Source organism: Puntigrus tetrazona, chromosome 10 (genome assembly GCF_018831695.1).
Source record: "Puntigrus tetrazona isolate hp1 chromosome 10, ASM1883169v1, whole genome shotgun sequence".
NCBI classification, from domain to species: Eukaryota; Metazoa; Chordata; class Actinopteri; order Cypriniformes; family Cyprinidae; genus Puntigrus; species Puntigrus tetrazona.
Genome location: NC_056708.1, coordinates 7,627,537 through 7,643,843, shown reverse-complemented (window position 1 = coordinate 7,643,843; position 16,307 = coordinate 7,627,537). Strand labels below are relative to the sequence as shown.

The 16,307-nt window shown below is 38.2% G+C and overlaps 1 protein-coding gene across 1 annotated transcript in view; it reads right to left on the bottom strand.

Annotated features, from left to right (window-relative positions):
* nlgn2b (neuroligin 2b) overlaps positions 1-16,307 on the bottom strand; it is a 66,341-nt gene that overhangs the window by 37,901 nt on the left and 12,133 nt on the right. Inside the window, exon 2 of the mRNA XM_043250814.1 lies at positions 3,544-4,257. Coding sequence (XP_043106749.1) covers positions 3,544-4,030 — 487 coding nt within the window. The 5' untranslated portion in view covers positions 4,031-4,257. The remainder of the gene's footprint in view (positions 1-3,543; positions 4,258-16,307) is intronic.

Here is a 16,307-nt window from a genome sequence, read left to right as displayed (position 1 = left end):
AAACACGTCTGGGTGAAATCAAATTTCCCCCGACGTGACCGAGAAGCGGCCCCACCTCTGCTTCTGAAGCACAGTCGTACGTCACGTTTTTTCAGAGTCAAATGCCACATGCCTGAAGGAAATACCAGAGCTTGTATGGCAGAGAATGAATAGTGTTGCGTTTTTTTCTACAATTATGCTTCGGTTGTGCGTAAAAAAAAAAAAAGCCACATTGCGAGCTCCTTAAACTTTGGCTTTGTCGTGACACCAGTCTTGTTTTGTGCCATTGGAATCAACACACATAATGTGGCTTCTGTGCAGTCTCTGCAGTTTAAAGAGAAGAAAAACGGCCAAATGCAATTCAGTATGCAAATACATTTGAAAAGGAAACTGGTAAGCAATGGCTTTTGGTTAGATTTTGAAACAATGAATTAACAATATGCAGAAATGATGCACAACATTGATCATTAAAAAAGTTAACATTAATTCAACAAATCTGAATGAAGTGTATATATATAAGAAGTCATCTGAGCTGAAATAGCAGAAATGAGAAGAGATGGATAAAAATAGACTGACAAACCAAACATTTGCCTCATCTGGCGCTAAACAAAGTAAGCAGAATGAGCAAATAAACAGCGCTATCAGCAGATGCAATTAACCGTGTGAGAATTCCTCCCGAAATATTGAGGAATATCAGTATAACACGGTCTTACAAAGCATCGCAATAAAAATGAAACAATATTGGCTGTTAAACTGGACGTAGCCTAGAATTAGCATTTCCAATTAAGCATTAATCACATAAACTGACTAAACTAATTGTGGCTGATTTGTTTAATTAGTTCAATTTCAAATTCACAGAGAGAGTAATCACTTTTATGTTCTAATACAAGAGAAGATTAGAGGTGAGAAGTTGCTTGACATTTGAATTTTATGATTATCTATCTATCTGTCTATGCAATGCGTATTGTCAGCTCAGAATTAGAGTTAAGAAATCTGATAAAATGAATTCTGAGTGAATTTCCTGCTGAGTGAACATTTTCTAAATAATATAAGAAATTGTAGTAACCAGAATTTTTTCAGTAGAACGCTTTTCAACACTCAGCACATATGAGCTTTAGGAAAGAGATCCCTTGCAAGAGGATCATAATGGCTTCTTCAGAAAGTTTGAAAATGCCTGAAAAAGAGAGAGTGAACGAGCAAGAAGGATGGATAGATTAGATAATTACAGTTCCTTCTAATCCTTTGGCTGTAAACTACACTCACATCCCCTCCAACGTGTCCAAAAGTTCCACACTAAACACCCACCGAATGTTAGACTGAAATGGAAAGCAGGCGCCAAGTCCAGATCCATTAAATCCCTCCCAAAACCTGTGAATGATTCTCAGCGCAGTGACTGTGTAGGAATCCCCGTCAGTGAGTGTGTGCTGGACGATTTTTTGATAAGACTCACTAGCAGCGCAGCGGCGCTTGGCACACATAAACATGGGAAGCGATGAGTGTGGAGAGCGTGTACACCTCCACAACACTGTCAGATGCATTAATCACTTACTGTGGAGGAACTGGGTTGCTGTGAACAAGAGGGTTTTTGTGTGTGTGTATTTTTTTAGCACTGTAGACCCATCTTAACACTGCAAAGGCAGCATCAAAGTCCCGTCTGAAGAATTTACACACTTTCAATGCAGTCATACGTCTGCATGCATACTGCAGACGCATTGCTGTCTGTAAAAATACTGCAACCCTATACACATAAAACACATACTCACAGATTCCCTTGCGTGTACATGCAATTCATCTTCATAATTATGAAAAAATATCTTCTCTTGCTATGTGGCCCAGATTTGCTTATTATTTCTTATTAGGGAAAAATCTATTTCTGTTCACAGAAGCTGATTCTTTGAACTCTTGCGTAAATAACACATGGACTTTTTGATGTTTCCAAGTTTACTGTGCGAAAATTCTCTCAGATTAAGATAAATCGCTAATTATTTATCTCATTCGTTCTTATTTATGATTTTTACATGTAGATTTACAGCTGAAAACTGCTAAGAAAGCTGATAGGAAAGAAAAGGCACAAATGAGATATTTCATGTTACAAAAACTCAAAAATTATGTTGTCTCTGTAACAATAGATATACGAACATCTGGAACACTTTAGACACTTTATTTACTCTACTGCTTGCTGCAGCAGTTGCAGAGCACTTCAGAAACCCTCCACCTTCCCCAGCTCCACCTGTATCTGCACTGGGGTGATTTCATGTATGTTATATATGGGGGTTATTTTATGTATGTTATATGTGCAGCAGCAGAATGTCTTACATGCTCAGATCTATTCCGCAAAGACCAAACACACAAAAATCGTTATGAGTACCAGAGATATCATGACAGTAACTTTTCAACTATTGAACATTTTGCCTTTAGAGCATTAGAGAACTATATGTTTAATATCCGCTAAACACTTTATTTTGATAGTCCCTTAACACACAGTCTATTAGAAAACTATTCTACTAACCCTAACCTAACAGTCTACTAAAAACCTAATCATAGTTAGTAGAATGTCTAAAATGGACTATTGAAATAAAGTGCAACCTGACAACAAATTTTATTTTGAAAGCTAGCGCAAGATTCTAACCTGTGATCATCTGCAAAAAGTATTTCTCTAAGCTACATCATTTGAGCTGCTGGAAGACTGAAATTCTAGAATCACTCCCGCAATGGATGCATCATCCTACTGCAATCTACAGCACTTAGTGAATGTATATCTACAAATTAAGGAAGACTGATTTACTGACTCACTGTAATGGACAGGCACATTAACACACTCAAAGAGTACACAGAGTTGCTAAAACGCACAAGTGCTATTAGCATTAGAAGACCTCCTGTGTATATGGTTTCATCATTGAAGAGCTTTCATCTCTGGAACAAACACGCATTGCTTGCCACACTCCCATGACTATGACAACCCATTTTGAGAGCTGGCACAGTGAGACATTACCCAGCAGTCTCTGCACAACCCATTTACAAACTGCAGCGAGGCCCATTTATCAGAGAGTTTAGCACATGCTCAGATTGTGGCCCGTGCAGTTTTAGTAACAATCACTGACTGGAGCATGTTAAACATCTCTTGCGCTCAAAGGAATTCTTGCTCTCTTTATCTCTGGCATCTAGCATTTTGTATGCATTAAATGCAAGTAATCTAACTTAAACCCTATATGCGATTACAAGCAACAGATTAGCTTCTTTTATAGGAGAACAAAAGCATGCAAAGGTTATCCAGAGAACGAGTTATGAAGAAATTGTCTTATTTGGAGGTGTAATGGTTGTAAATGAGTTTGAATCCTCTGTTTTATGTCCTGTAATGTTTCTGTACCCCACACAGCTACAGTAAGCTCGAAAAAAAGATAAAATCACAAAGATTAATAAAAATCTCCCAATCACCAGAACTGGGGAGGATGAACATGCTATGTTTTCTTGTGTTGGTGAAAATATGTTTAAAGTGAGTAAGAATGAACATGTATTAAACATAAATGTATCACAGATTAACCTTTATTGGCTTCTGAAACTTACCGTCCTCTGTAGGAACATAGACGTTGAGATAAAGGCAGTCCTCGCTCTGGTTCTGTACATAAGCCGCGGCAGCATCCAGGTTGTCGGTGAACCATACGGGAAGCATGATCTCTGGCAGCACCCCGTGGATGTTCTGTGGGCACACTGGTGCAAACTGGGTAGCGTTACGGATCTCCTGCCAGGAGCCTGGTGCCTCCGGGGGCTGGAAGCGCCTCTCGCCTACTGGCGGGGTGGCATAGGGGACGCCCAAGTACTGCTCGACCGGACCCAGAATCTCATTGTTCAGCTCCTTGCGTACGCCCCGAAGCTTCCCATAGCCTGTGGTGACCATAGGGTGCTTGGCGGCGGTGAGGTCTGCCCGCTGGCAAGAGGACAGCGCCAGGCGAAGTGCCAAGCCCAGCAGCCACACCAGGCAAGTTTCAGATATACGGCGTGGGCAGGAGCGGGCCGTCTCCCGCCGCGATCGTGCCACGGCCACCGATGACATGCTTCGGCTGGGGTGAGCGGCGCCCCAGCGATGGGTGATGAATATGAAATAGACAAGGGTGAAGAGTTTCAGGCTGTCCCGGTGACGCCGAAGTTAAGGGCTTTGTGGAAGTGAGGGTGTGCGTCCTCAGTGGAGCACAGAAGAAACTTGCTGACGCTGAGAGGTGAAGAACTTCATCCTGATGTTAGTGCAACATGCGCTTCTATTGCGATTTGCTCATTAGTTTCCTACAGGGAGAGAGAGAGACAGAGGCAGAAAGACAGATATCATTAACTGCTGACAGTAAAACATGCATACCAACACTAGTGAACACAATAAAAGGTAATTACAGTATTGCCTGAAGTTTAAAAATCATATCAACCGTAAACATGTGAAACATGAATCTAATTAAATATCATTTGTTCCACTGTATATAATCTTTCTCTTAATGTTTGTTTAATATCTTGGTTGAAATATCTGCTTCTCTTTCTGGAGTATTCTCTAAGGCGCATAATTACAGATGCGTATCTGGACCATGGGCCGTTCTCTCCAGCGTGTTGTCACATCGTCGAGAGGTGCGCCACAACGACACACACATTCATGCTCGGGTACCGGGGGGTGTGAAATACTGAGTGTGCTGCTTAATTGACTCTCTCGGAGGAGATGACAGCACCAAGTGTGTTCATTTTAAGTTCCCCCCGACGTGCCGTTGCTCTAGATTCTTGGTTCCTGCCTCCCCTCCGTTCCACTTGACTTAGCCGTGCTAGTTTCAATCTCGCTAGAGTAGATGGGGGCATTTGGGCGTAATAACTGTCTGCTCCTGACAGTCTATGACACAACCCCCCCCACCCCCCACACACACATAAACTAAGCTAAAGACATACATCTACAGGCGGGAATTAACCACATGACATAATGATCTACGAGGAATGCGATGGAAGCATTTACAGCCATTTTGGCACAAAAAGACGATATGAACGGGGACTGGGTGTACAGAGACAGACCAATTTAAAATTGTCCTATAATGAGACACTTAATTCTGGAGTCATACAGGGTAACAGGAATCAGTGATTCAAAAACGATGATGTCATACGCAATTGGTCCTGGAAACTGCTTCCAGAATGACTAATCCACAGTGGACAGTATGTATCTGTGCTTAAAAATACACGCACACTACAGGCATCCATTAACATGTGGTGCTATTTTAGCATTATTTACTATTATTATTTAAGCTTAAACTTATTTTAGCTTAAACTTTAGTATGCTTATCTTTTCCATCTAAAATGTAGATTACCAATTTAAAAAATATGTTTAAAAATGTTATATTCAATTAACAATATCAACACAGTTACAAAGAGTATCTTAAACTACAATCTGATACAAACTACATGTAATTTTTGACTGCAGCGAGATGCTGGCAAAGCATAAGAGAGTCTATGTTTAAGCATTAAAAACAAATGTTACTAAAAGGCAAATTCACAGATGGGAGGGAAAATTTCTGGTGCTGATTTACTAGCAATGTGCAAATTAAAGAACACAGATGATATACCAAGCGCAGCACAAATTAGCATAGTCACAAATAAAGAATAAAACCAAGACGTTCCAAGGCGTCTTTTATTTCCTGAAGTAAATTCAAAATAACATGGCTTTTCAAACGATATTTTTCGTTAACGTGTTCTTCTGGCATTCCAAATATAATAATTCCCAATACACGTGAAAAAAATACTCTGCCTTCTACCACACGCACTCTTTTCTCTGTGGTGCCTCCTCCAAAGTTGTTAAAAAAAAATTGTGTGTGTATATGTGTGTGTGTTAAATAATGGTGCAACGTTAATAAACTGTGTTGCATGATTCATTTGAATACTCTCCTCCCATAAATGTTGCTTTTCAAAGGAAAAACTCCTACAAATGAATATACAATAAGGTCAGGCACAAAAATAACTGCGTCCATACCTTTGCAGTGCAAATTCATCACTGCGAGTCTTTGGTAAAACCGGACAGTACAATTTTAACACAAAAACAGTTTGCGCTGGCACAAGCTGTTAGTAAAACTGTCCCTCAGGCTCATAAAAATGTTGAACATAAATAGGCCTATTTGAAAGCACTGCAGTATTTTGGTACTTTATACACTGATCGTGGGGGGAAATATGTGGTATGCATTTAAACATAGCAAAAAGAGGTTTCGGTAATAGGTTTAAGTCACTAAACTGGCACAATAGCCGATAGCCAAACAGTCTGTTTACATGTTAACATGAAATTCAAAAGGAAAATGTGGCAATTTCAAAGTGGAAATTCAGAATTTTGCAAAAATCTGCAGAATAAAAACAAGATAGCTGCGAGTTTTTCAAAGAGACTGTCAGATGGGGTTAAGGGACCAAAAAAAAAAAAATGTTTGACTGCCAACAGACACAAGTCAAAAAAACTTTGAAAAGATGTAGGCTGACTTCTCAACAGCCGAATGCCAATGTGTGTGGGAGTTGAGAGTGTAGATTGGACACCATGAGGGCTGTAGAACTGCTTTAAAGTGACAACCGTTGTCCCAGGATTTACATCGGCAAAATCGAGAATGAAGTAAACGTCTCCTCACAGGCCCTGAGCAAACTGTTCCGTTCTGCTGATCAAAGCCTGGAGACTTTATAGAGAAGTAAATGTATGCTAAAGTAAATGTGTGCACAGCCGCAAAGAACACACGGCCAATCTGAACAGCTGAAGAAAAACATGTACGTTTGCACAGGCAAAACAGAAACCATCTTACAGAAACATCTGGGCAGCATTCTCGCAGGAGCTGGAAGACTCTACAAAGAAATCAAGAGTCAAGAGCGAAGACAGAACCATCCAGCGAATGCTGTTCTTCAAGTACTCGGCATCTCCATGGCAACCAAAGCACAGCTAATCATCCAAAAAGCACCAAACCTGGACACAAAACACCTGGAGTGGAAAATCACCAACTGCAGAAGATGGGTGAAACACTGGATTTGACACCACACCAGACCTTCTCGTGACTTTAAAATCCACAGCTCAAAACCAAATATTCCTGCGCTAACACTGCGCTTCAACGACAATTTAGCATCTAGTAATACAATCAGAATTAGGATCAGAGACACTCTGAGACATGCTGATTTTAGCTCTACTTCAAGAAAGTTGTGGATAAACGCAGACATCTGACTTCAACAACCCCAAAGTCACTGAATAACACTTAAGCAAGAAGTAAATGCATTTATGTTAGCATTATGTACTGTAAGTAGTCACTTAACAGACTCAAAGAAATGTACAGTTATTAAGTTGCTGTGTTTTTGGTTCTTAGCAGTGACCAACTGTTTCATAAGACTATTCACTCCTAATGGTGGTAATCACTCTTTGTTGCAATATAAATTTCAGCTGTCACTAATGTCAACTCAAAACAATCTGAAAATAAGAGACTTCCAATCCAAATCCAAACTTGAGTTAAAGGGTTAGTCAGCCAAAAATGAAAATTCTGTCATCATTTACTCACCCAAATGTCTTTCCAAACCTATACGGCCACTTTTTCTTCTGTGTAACACACAAAACGATGATATTTTGAAAGTTCACGGCTCAAGAAACCTAACCAAGCACCAGAAAAGATCAACTCATAAAAGTACATATGAGGGGATCCTGTTTTTGCCCGTGCGTAGATGGGTTGGAACACCAAAATATCCTAACCTATCAATATTTATGAGACACAATTAAGGCCAAAGATTCACCCTCGCCTGGCGGGGCTGCAATTGAACTTCATAAATATGCAGTTTTTAGTTGACCCCCCACCTTCAAATACACAGCCACACAAACACGGGTATAACCTGCTGAGGTGCTGTTACATCACCACCAGCGTGTGGTAATAAATCAAGAGCGTATGAAGACAGCAAGAAAAAGACAGCATGCTCTCTCAGCTCCCCAGGTAAAAGGTTTCCGAGCTCATCAAGATCAGGCCCTTGTTATGATATACGCTCAGTAAGCTAGTGAAAATGTCTCCCAGTCATGTGATCAAGATCTCTGACAGGACAAAATGCGCCCTTCAGATACTAAATGGTATGTCTAATTGTGCTAACGGGCATCTGACATGACATGTCAGAAAGTGACAGCAGTGTGACATTTTGATATACTTAAACAGTGTTTTAAAAAAAATCATTTATCCAATTCTTTTATTATTACGGTTATTATTATCACACAGTTCTTATTAGGTTTATAATATTATTATATAAGTCTCATATAAGTCAAGACACTATCACTATGTTATGTTTTACATACGTTTAGAATAAATTAATAAATATATGAAAGTTTGTTTGCAAAAAAAAAAAAATAAAATAACTTGGTTTTTAACAATTCACAAGAATAATAATTTTTTGTGCATTCAAATAATAATAGTTGGGTTGTTTTAATTAGGTTAAAACATGATTTTGAAAATGTTATATATTTGTTTTTGCAAATAAACTCTTCATATATATATAGACAGGACATACAAACACTTAATTTAATATTTAAATTACGTTACAATTTCTAATTTATTTTACTACTATTTTTATTTCTAAAATCAAACTTATAAAAATAAAATACAATAAACTAAACTAAAATAAAAATCTGCCAAAGAGAGATGCTAAGGATTTTTTTTAGTTTACTTTAAATTATATTCAGAGCCAAGGTCTGCAAATGAGAAGTGTTCAATTGAGCCATCATTACACTAGCACCTAAATGTTCTGATGTTTCATTGATTGTAATCTATCCTAGGAAAACACCAAAGACTAAAACACTCGATCGATTGGTGAGGACACGCACATATTTCATTTCCAGTAAGGACACCAGGGAACTTCCTAGTGCTGTGGGGGCCGCATGCAGTCGGTGATCCAGAACACACAGTTACACAAACACTGTTTCTCTGAGGGAACGCTTTATTGATAAAACTGGATATGGTCAGTTCATAAATCACTCACAGACAATTTCTTGCGAATGTGTGTTTTTGTATGTGAAATGGCCTAGCTGTGTGTAAAAAGCCCACGCGAAGCCCTTGTTGATTAGCTGCGTGTGGGCTAGGTTAGGCCCTCAGGGGCAGCAGTAAGTCTGTGAGTAAAACAACGTCCGCCCCTCTTCTGCTTCTCGTTGACTGAAGCTGTGTGTTCGGAGGAAATGCAGTCCTACTGGACCTGCCAATAAAGCACTCAGTGCTAAAAGGGCATGCAAAGGGACCCTAATCGAGAGGACTTTGTGTTGAAATAACACACCGCTCATTCTCCATCCACTACAGTAAGTGACTCAGACACACACATTTCACGTTCAGCTCGGGTCTTTATGCTCGACGCGTTCGCCAGCGGGTTTGGGCTCGGATCCATTTTAGTTCAGCAGATTCAGGAGATTAATGCAACTCTTTGAGGTGAGTTCGATAAAAACCTTCGAGGGCACGTACGGATGATTTGAATTGCAAGCAGAATTTTAGCATTTGCTCAGTCGATATGAAAGTGACCCTGAACTGGCTCAAAGGGCAAAGTCACTAATACAAGGCAATGAGATATAGACATTCATCCATCTCGCTCCAAAATAATTCTTCTTTCATGACATCATAATGCTGTTTTAGTAGTGTTTACTAAGTATGAAACTTGTTCTTGCTAAGGCTAACATTACTATTAAGATAATATGTGGAATGATAGCCTTAAAAACAGTGAGTATTTAACACAAAATTTGAACATACCTAGACATGACTTTAGTATATGTACATGATAAAGACACGTCTAATATTTAATTAGACATTTCTCATTTTAATTTAATTCAACACGATGTACCGAAATAGCTAAACTTAAAACTGAAATAAAAAATAATGAAAACTATACTGCCACCAATGACATTTATGATAACAAATGTACAATGCTAAAAATAAAAACTATAATAGTATATAAATAATGTGTAATGATTTAAAAAAATATATAATATATTACCAAAAATATATTCTATTAGTAAATCAAAAATGTTATGTATATATACACATACAACATTTGAAGTGGATCAAAAAAAAGATGATAAAAATTCAGGACCAGGACAGGTGTAGACAACTCTGATGAAAGGTTTTGATACGTTTATTAGTAGCATATAATGCCAAGGAAATAAAACAAATACAGATCTTAATTTTATGAATTATACGGATGTCTTTTTTTATTAACTATATATAACTATAAAGTTGAATTATTGCACTCAATTGGCTTATAGTTTATGATTAATAAACTTTAGTGAAATGTTCTTTGACAGTAATTGATGTAATAATACTTAAAGTAGTAATAAATAATTGCACACATTGAAATTCACAATAAAAGTCACCAGCTACAATATGCAGTATGGGCTTTTCTGAAGATCTACCTTTTAAATGAATGAATGAATGCATTAATTAAATACGTCTTTTAATTCAAAAATAAATGACTGTGTCAACAGATACTCCATAACAAACAGACATAACTTCAACATTAAAATAAAAAAGATCACTTTACCTCTGCCAGGCGCCTCTCATGATTTCTTCATAAAACGTCAAGGAACATTTATATGATGTGCTCTCTATAATATAATCAACAATCCCATTTCAAGAGCCTTTTACCTTTTCAATCCTTTATCCAAACATTATCCATTCACCAGCTGTAAAATCCAAACTAGGTCTGACCTCTGTCATCCACAAACAACCTCGGATAACAACCGCTGTCTCAGTCTTCACAATTTAGCACCGCTTCGCTACATGATCCTGTAACGGCTCCAACCTTCTCCATCAGTCTAAAGTCGTTACTATCACCTCCAGGTGTGACCGCCTGCCCTGAGCCATCAGCCGCCGCTGTACATCATCTACAATCTCCTGCCGAGGATCTGGCACCGCCTAAACCAAACAATACCCCGGAGGGAACAGCACGATTCTGACAACTGCAGGGGGACAGTCAAGTGCCAATTAGTGACATGGAGTGAATATGGAAAGTGCTTTTTTAGCTACATGGAGATTTCTTAATAGTGCAAGGCTCCATTAGCGATTATGACACAAATCAATCAGGCAGCACATCTCATCAAATACATTCATTATGAAGTAAACAAGTGAATGGGAATTACTGAGTATTGTTTGGATCAGGGTCGCTTATTGGAACAGAAGGCGGGTTGTTGTTGTGAGGTCCGGTTCATTTCAATGAAATGGTTGAGAAGTGCATTGTTATATTCAGGAGTCAGCAGTCAAGGCATTCCTAGAACTCTCCGAGATGCAGTTAAATGTAGCTAAATAAAAAAAAGGTAATAGCTCTATTTGCTTCAATTTCTTTGAATAAATTGCAGGTAGTTGACTCATAAAGTCATCAAAATCAATATTTCTTCCTTTGGTAGTTAATTTTAAATGGTACTGCAAACTGTGATTAATGCAGTTAATATTGTTGTAGAATTATAATTGCATGCATAATAATTACAAAACTGAAAAAAAAAAAAATGTAAATGTAAAAATGACTCATGTCAACTTGGATTGTCAACAGACTTTTTCAAATGTTGAGCTATGTTACTAACAAGGCATGGCATGATAATATAATACAAAAAGAAAATAATTCAGGTTAACAGTATTATTGTGACATCACTGATTTTATATATAAAAAAATAAACTTTGTTAATTTAGTGTTATGTCAAACCCATGATTACATGATCACATTATTACATATCATCGTACATCGTACATCGTACATCGCGCTTCCAACTGAGCGATACAAAACCCGAAATACGACGCAGATAAATGAGTGCAAAACATTAATATGAAAATGTCCGGTTTCCGACAGAGGCGCAATTGTAGTATACACGCTAATCAGTCGCATTTTAGGGATTTGGACGAATGACATATATGTGCATATTAGATGGAGGACAGGTTGGTATTTCAACAGTGTCCTCACTTCCTTTCTGGGTCTTGAACGTGTCAGTTGCATCACTGTCTATGCAGGATCAGAAAGCTCTCAGACTTCACCAAAGATATTTGTGTTCTGAAGATGAATGAAGGTCTAACGGTTTTGGAACTAAATAAAATTCAAATTTTTATACCAGTAAGTCTCAAGTGATATGTAAATACTTTCATAGATTTGAACTCAATTTAAATATACAACTTTTTCACTAGGGTCTTCACTACCGGTAGAGTTTTTTGTGCCCATATATACATCGCCCACCTCGGAAACTGAGGTAAACGTCACAGTCACTCGAAGTGAATAATGAGAAGCCTTGAGCTACAGTACTAACGGACTGAGATGAAGTCTCTAATAAAGACATGAAGCTCTCATGGCCTGTACATTAGTAGCCAATAACGCAGCCTGGCTCCTGTCTGGCGGAGCGGGGGTCTAAAAGCCCTTAAGCGCAGCAATGACCGCACATGCGATCTCAAACACATATGGATTGTTCCGGAGCATTTTTTTTTAATAATGAGCCATTCCTTTCGCATGAATGTGATATCTGGCATTAATTCATCTGTGCTGGGAATCTCGGCGTGAACGGCGCTGAGCTGGGCCAGGTCCATCTGTGCACACGGTGCCCACAGCCTTGTCTAACTTTGTGTCAGCAACGAGTGCCCACAGCACCTTCTGTCCTGCTGTCACAGCAGAGAGGAGGGTTGTTTGATGGAGTAACGGCCCTCTGGACAGACGCGGGGGTGCGTTCAGCCGGACGAATGGTCAGAGCCAAGTGTGAAAAGGCACATCGGAGCGGTGGCATTTGAACAAATGGGCCACCACGAGACCCCGACGTCCCGCCACTGGCGCTGTAGACATGACTTCTGGCCAGGCTGTCAGACTCAGCCGGTCCACCAGGGTATGTCGGCGGTTAACTAAGCATAGAACACACTAGAAGACACATGGGATTATTTGTGCAACGTTAGCTGTCATGTCGACATGGGAAAAATAACTCAGTGCTCGGAAAAAGCATTCTAACATATGTCCAAACATAATCCAGCACAATTCTCAAGTAAACCGAATGCACATACGACTGACACTGCTAACAGCAATGTGGGCGAGTAGCTAAATAAAGATTAGACTACTTCCCAATGCCCCAAAAGACGCAGACAAATCGCCATTTGACGGTATGTCGCTTTTCAGAGCATGTTTAATCGCAAAAATAATCACAAACCAACGCCACCTTTAAAGTACTTAGTGGTAGCTTAGCTGTCAACAAAATGACAAAAAAGTGCAGCAATGTTCGATTAACGTCCGTGAGCAAAAATTTTTCAATCAAAAAATTTCAATCGAATGTATTCTAGCATTGTGACATATCTGTGACAAGTGAAATGAAATACTGAATGAGAAAAAACTAGAGGGTCAGGAGCACCATCTGTATCTAACAGCAGACTGGGAAGCGGTTAACGATATTCTGCCCAAATTGTTCATCGTAGTAATGTGCACTAGCAAAGGGTCAGTTTGGATTTGGAAAACAGAGGCGTCACTAGACCCTTTCTGACGAGTCCAGTAAAATCCCGTTGTGCTTCAGTCCAACACTGAAAGAAATTCAAGAAATTCTAAAATGCTACAATGATATAAACCAACCCATCAGAGTATTTTTTAGTAGCCAAACGAAATTGCCGCAACACAGGGGAAACAAGCCACAACACAATGAAAATAGCACAACATAACTAAAAATACACAACACAATGGAATCTCCCACTCCTTTTTTTGGCCACTACAGAGGATGTGTTAAAGCTAAAAACTTTATGCAAGAGGTAATAGTTTAACGGAATCCAAATTTTGTACATTTTACTTTCATACAAAATGTATTTATTTACATTTTTAACATTAGCCAACTCATTTGTATGGCTATGCAAATTTAAAGCGTCAGCTAAGGATCCCATGTTATTTGTATGCACCTTTTACAAAAAGGCAGGGGCTATTTTTAGACGCTGTTTACACTAAGTGACAACAGACGTGTTTTGTACTGCGGCTTGTACCGTCGTGTGGCTTGTTTGCATTTGTTGCGACCCGTTTTTATTGCGTTCTGGAGATTTCACTGTGTTGTGCAGTAGTCCACCATTTTCTCGGGTAACATAAAGTTGCATGATTTCTGTCAACAACAAAGCAGCTCTTTACCGCAGATGCAGCTGGAGAATGTCTCCGTGCTGCAGATAAAGACAATTTATATATTGATTTAGAGTATTAAAAAGAGTATTAAAATATGAGCATTTTGTAATAGGGGGCCTCTGCCACAGCACTCATAAAAGTCATAGAATAACCCCCGGTGGAGACATTAATAAGCTACTTGCTTATTAACGTCCTAGATGTCACTAATAACACTCAACAGTGTTAATAAGGGTTACTCTCTGTATTTACACCGGCCAGAGGGTGCTGTTTATGCTAGCTTGAGCAGATCTCCTTAAATTCAACACCACAGCTTTACCACTTTACTCCACAAAACACTAGGATTTCAACACTAGAGATTTTGTGTGCAGCATAACTACATTACCTTCTTCTAAGAAAAAATCATTTATATTGTAGTCTATTGTAAGGTGTAAATGAATAACATGATCTAAATAATTCCAAACTCTTGATTGATAGTGTATGTGCTACCTTTTTAATGTCTACTCTTTTTAACTTCACATTGTTTCGCGCTCGCAGCTTTACTGCCAAGCTTGGAGCAATAAACAAACGCGCCCTCATAAATGTCCTTTCCCATATTGGACAATACATGGAAAGATAAAAAGCAGCCTAAAACAGATTAAAAGCCATTGATTTGAGTCAATTGATTATAGAAGAATACTTAGCTAAATGCTGCAGTTCATCATGTCTTCAACTCAATTCTAATTTAGATTTATTTATTTAACCCCTACCCCACATTGTGTGTGCCAAAATATGACTCTGATTAAGTTAGAAATGATAAGTTCTGTTTAAAAAGATAGTTAGCTGCTGTTTATTAGCCTGTAGTGTAGTGTATCCCTTTTCAAAAAGGCGGTTTAGTTGCTTTAAATGATAAGCAGCACGCAGCTTGGCAAGCTAGTTTCAAAGTAGCTTCCCAAACGCTGACTTACAGTAATATCTAGTATGGAGTAATTTGACTTTTTTTAATGATATTCTTTATTAATCTATTCCTAGTTAATCCACTCCAAACTGTAATACCCTGACTGAGGGAAGTCTGGAATGATTTGCAGCTAAATCTATTCTTAGCTGATCTGTTCTTGACAGCGCCATTGGAGCTGGAGGTTAAGCTGTCCGTGAGAACAATCATTTTAGAATGGGAGTTCATGTTTCTGTGTTAATTTCAGGGTGACCCCATAATTACTCGGAGACATTGCACTGTCATCATCTGTGAGTTCAGCGCCTTATCCCACAATTCCCTCTGTTCAGCCTGCTAAAAAGTATGTGTGAGTATTTTTGTGTGTGCGAGACAGAGCTATTCATAGGGGTCTAGCTGAGTCCAGCTTAACTGTGATAACGCTAAACTGTTTCCCTACACCCCAAATAACAAGAGAGCAAGTTTTCGGCCACTAAGAAGATAAACGAAGATGGATCAGGCTGTGTTTGAAAATGCATACTACCATACTGCTCTTACTATTTCTGCAGTAAGCAAATTTCTGAAAATTCATGAATGACCAACTGCATTTTCAAAAAAACGAGGCATGCTACTACTGAGCAATGTATCCCACAATGCAACGTGCACCATTTAATTTCCTGTCCTGATGCAATCAGAAATATATTTACAGCGATTAGTTTATATTTATTTATATTTTTATATTTAACATTCTTTAGATTTAACCAGTATATATTTTTAATGACTGAAATCAGATTAAAAGCAGCATTAAAAAATATATATATATATATATATATATATATATATATATATATATATATATATATATATATATATATATATATATATATATGTATATCTGTATGCACAGTATATGCTACATATAATTTATTAGGCCTATATACAATCTGAGAGGGTTATTACATTATTTCTGTATGTATATGTATATGTATAAACCCCCATAATAGCGCAATGATCATATCGGATGTAAATATAATTATATAATCTGAGTTATTACACTTTATTTGAGACTATCACCGGATTTTATTAATTAAAATGTTTAGTGTCAATGTATGTAAGCAGTGTATATAATAATATAAATATTGTGCATTAAACAGTATGCTTGTATACTATTCTATCCGAAGTTGTGTTCACACTTTGGTTTTATTTCCCAAAATGCACCCCCCAGGTCACAGCATGATAAAAAACAATCAACTAAACAAACTCATGAATAATCAAATAAAAGTCATTAAAGAGGGCTTTAACGAAGCAGGAGGAGAAGCTATTGATGAATGACTGAAGG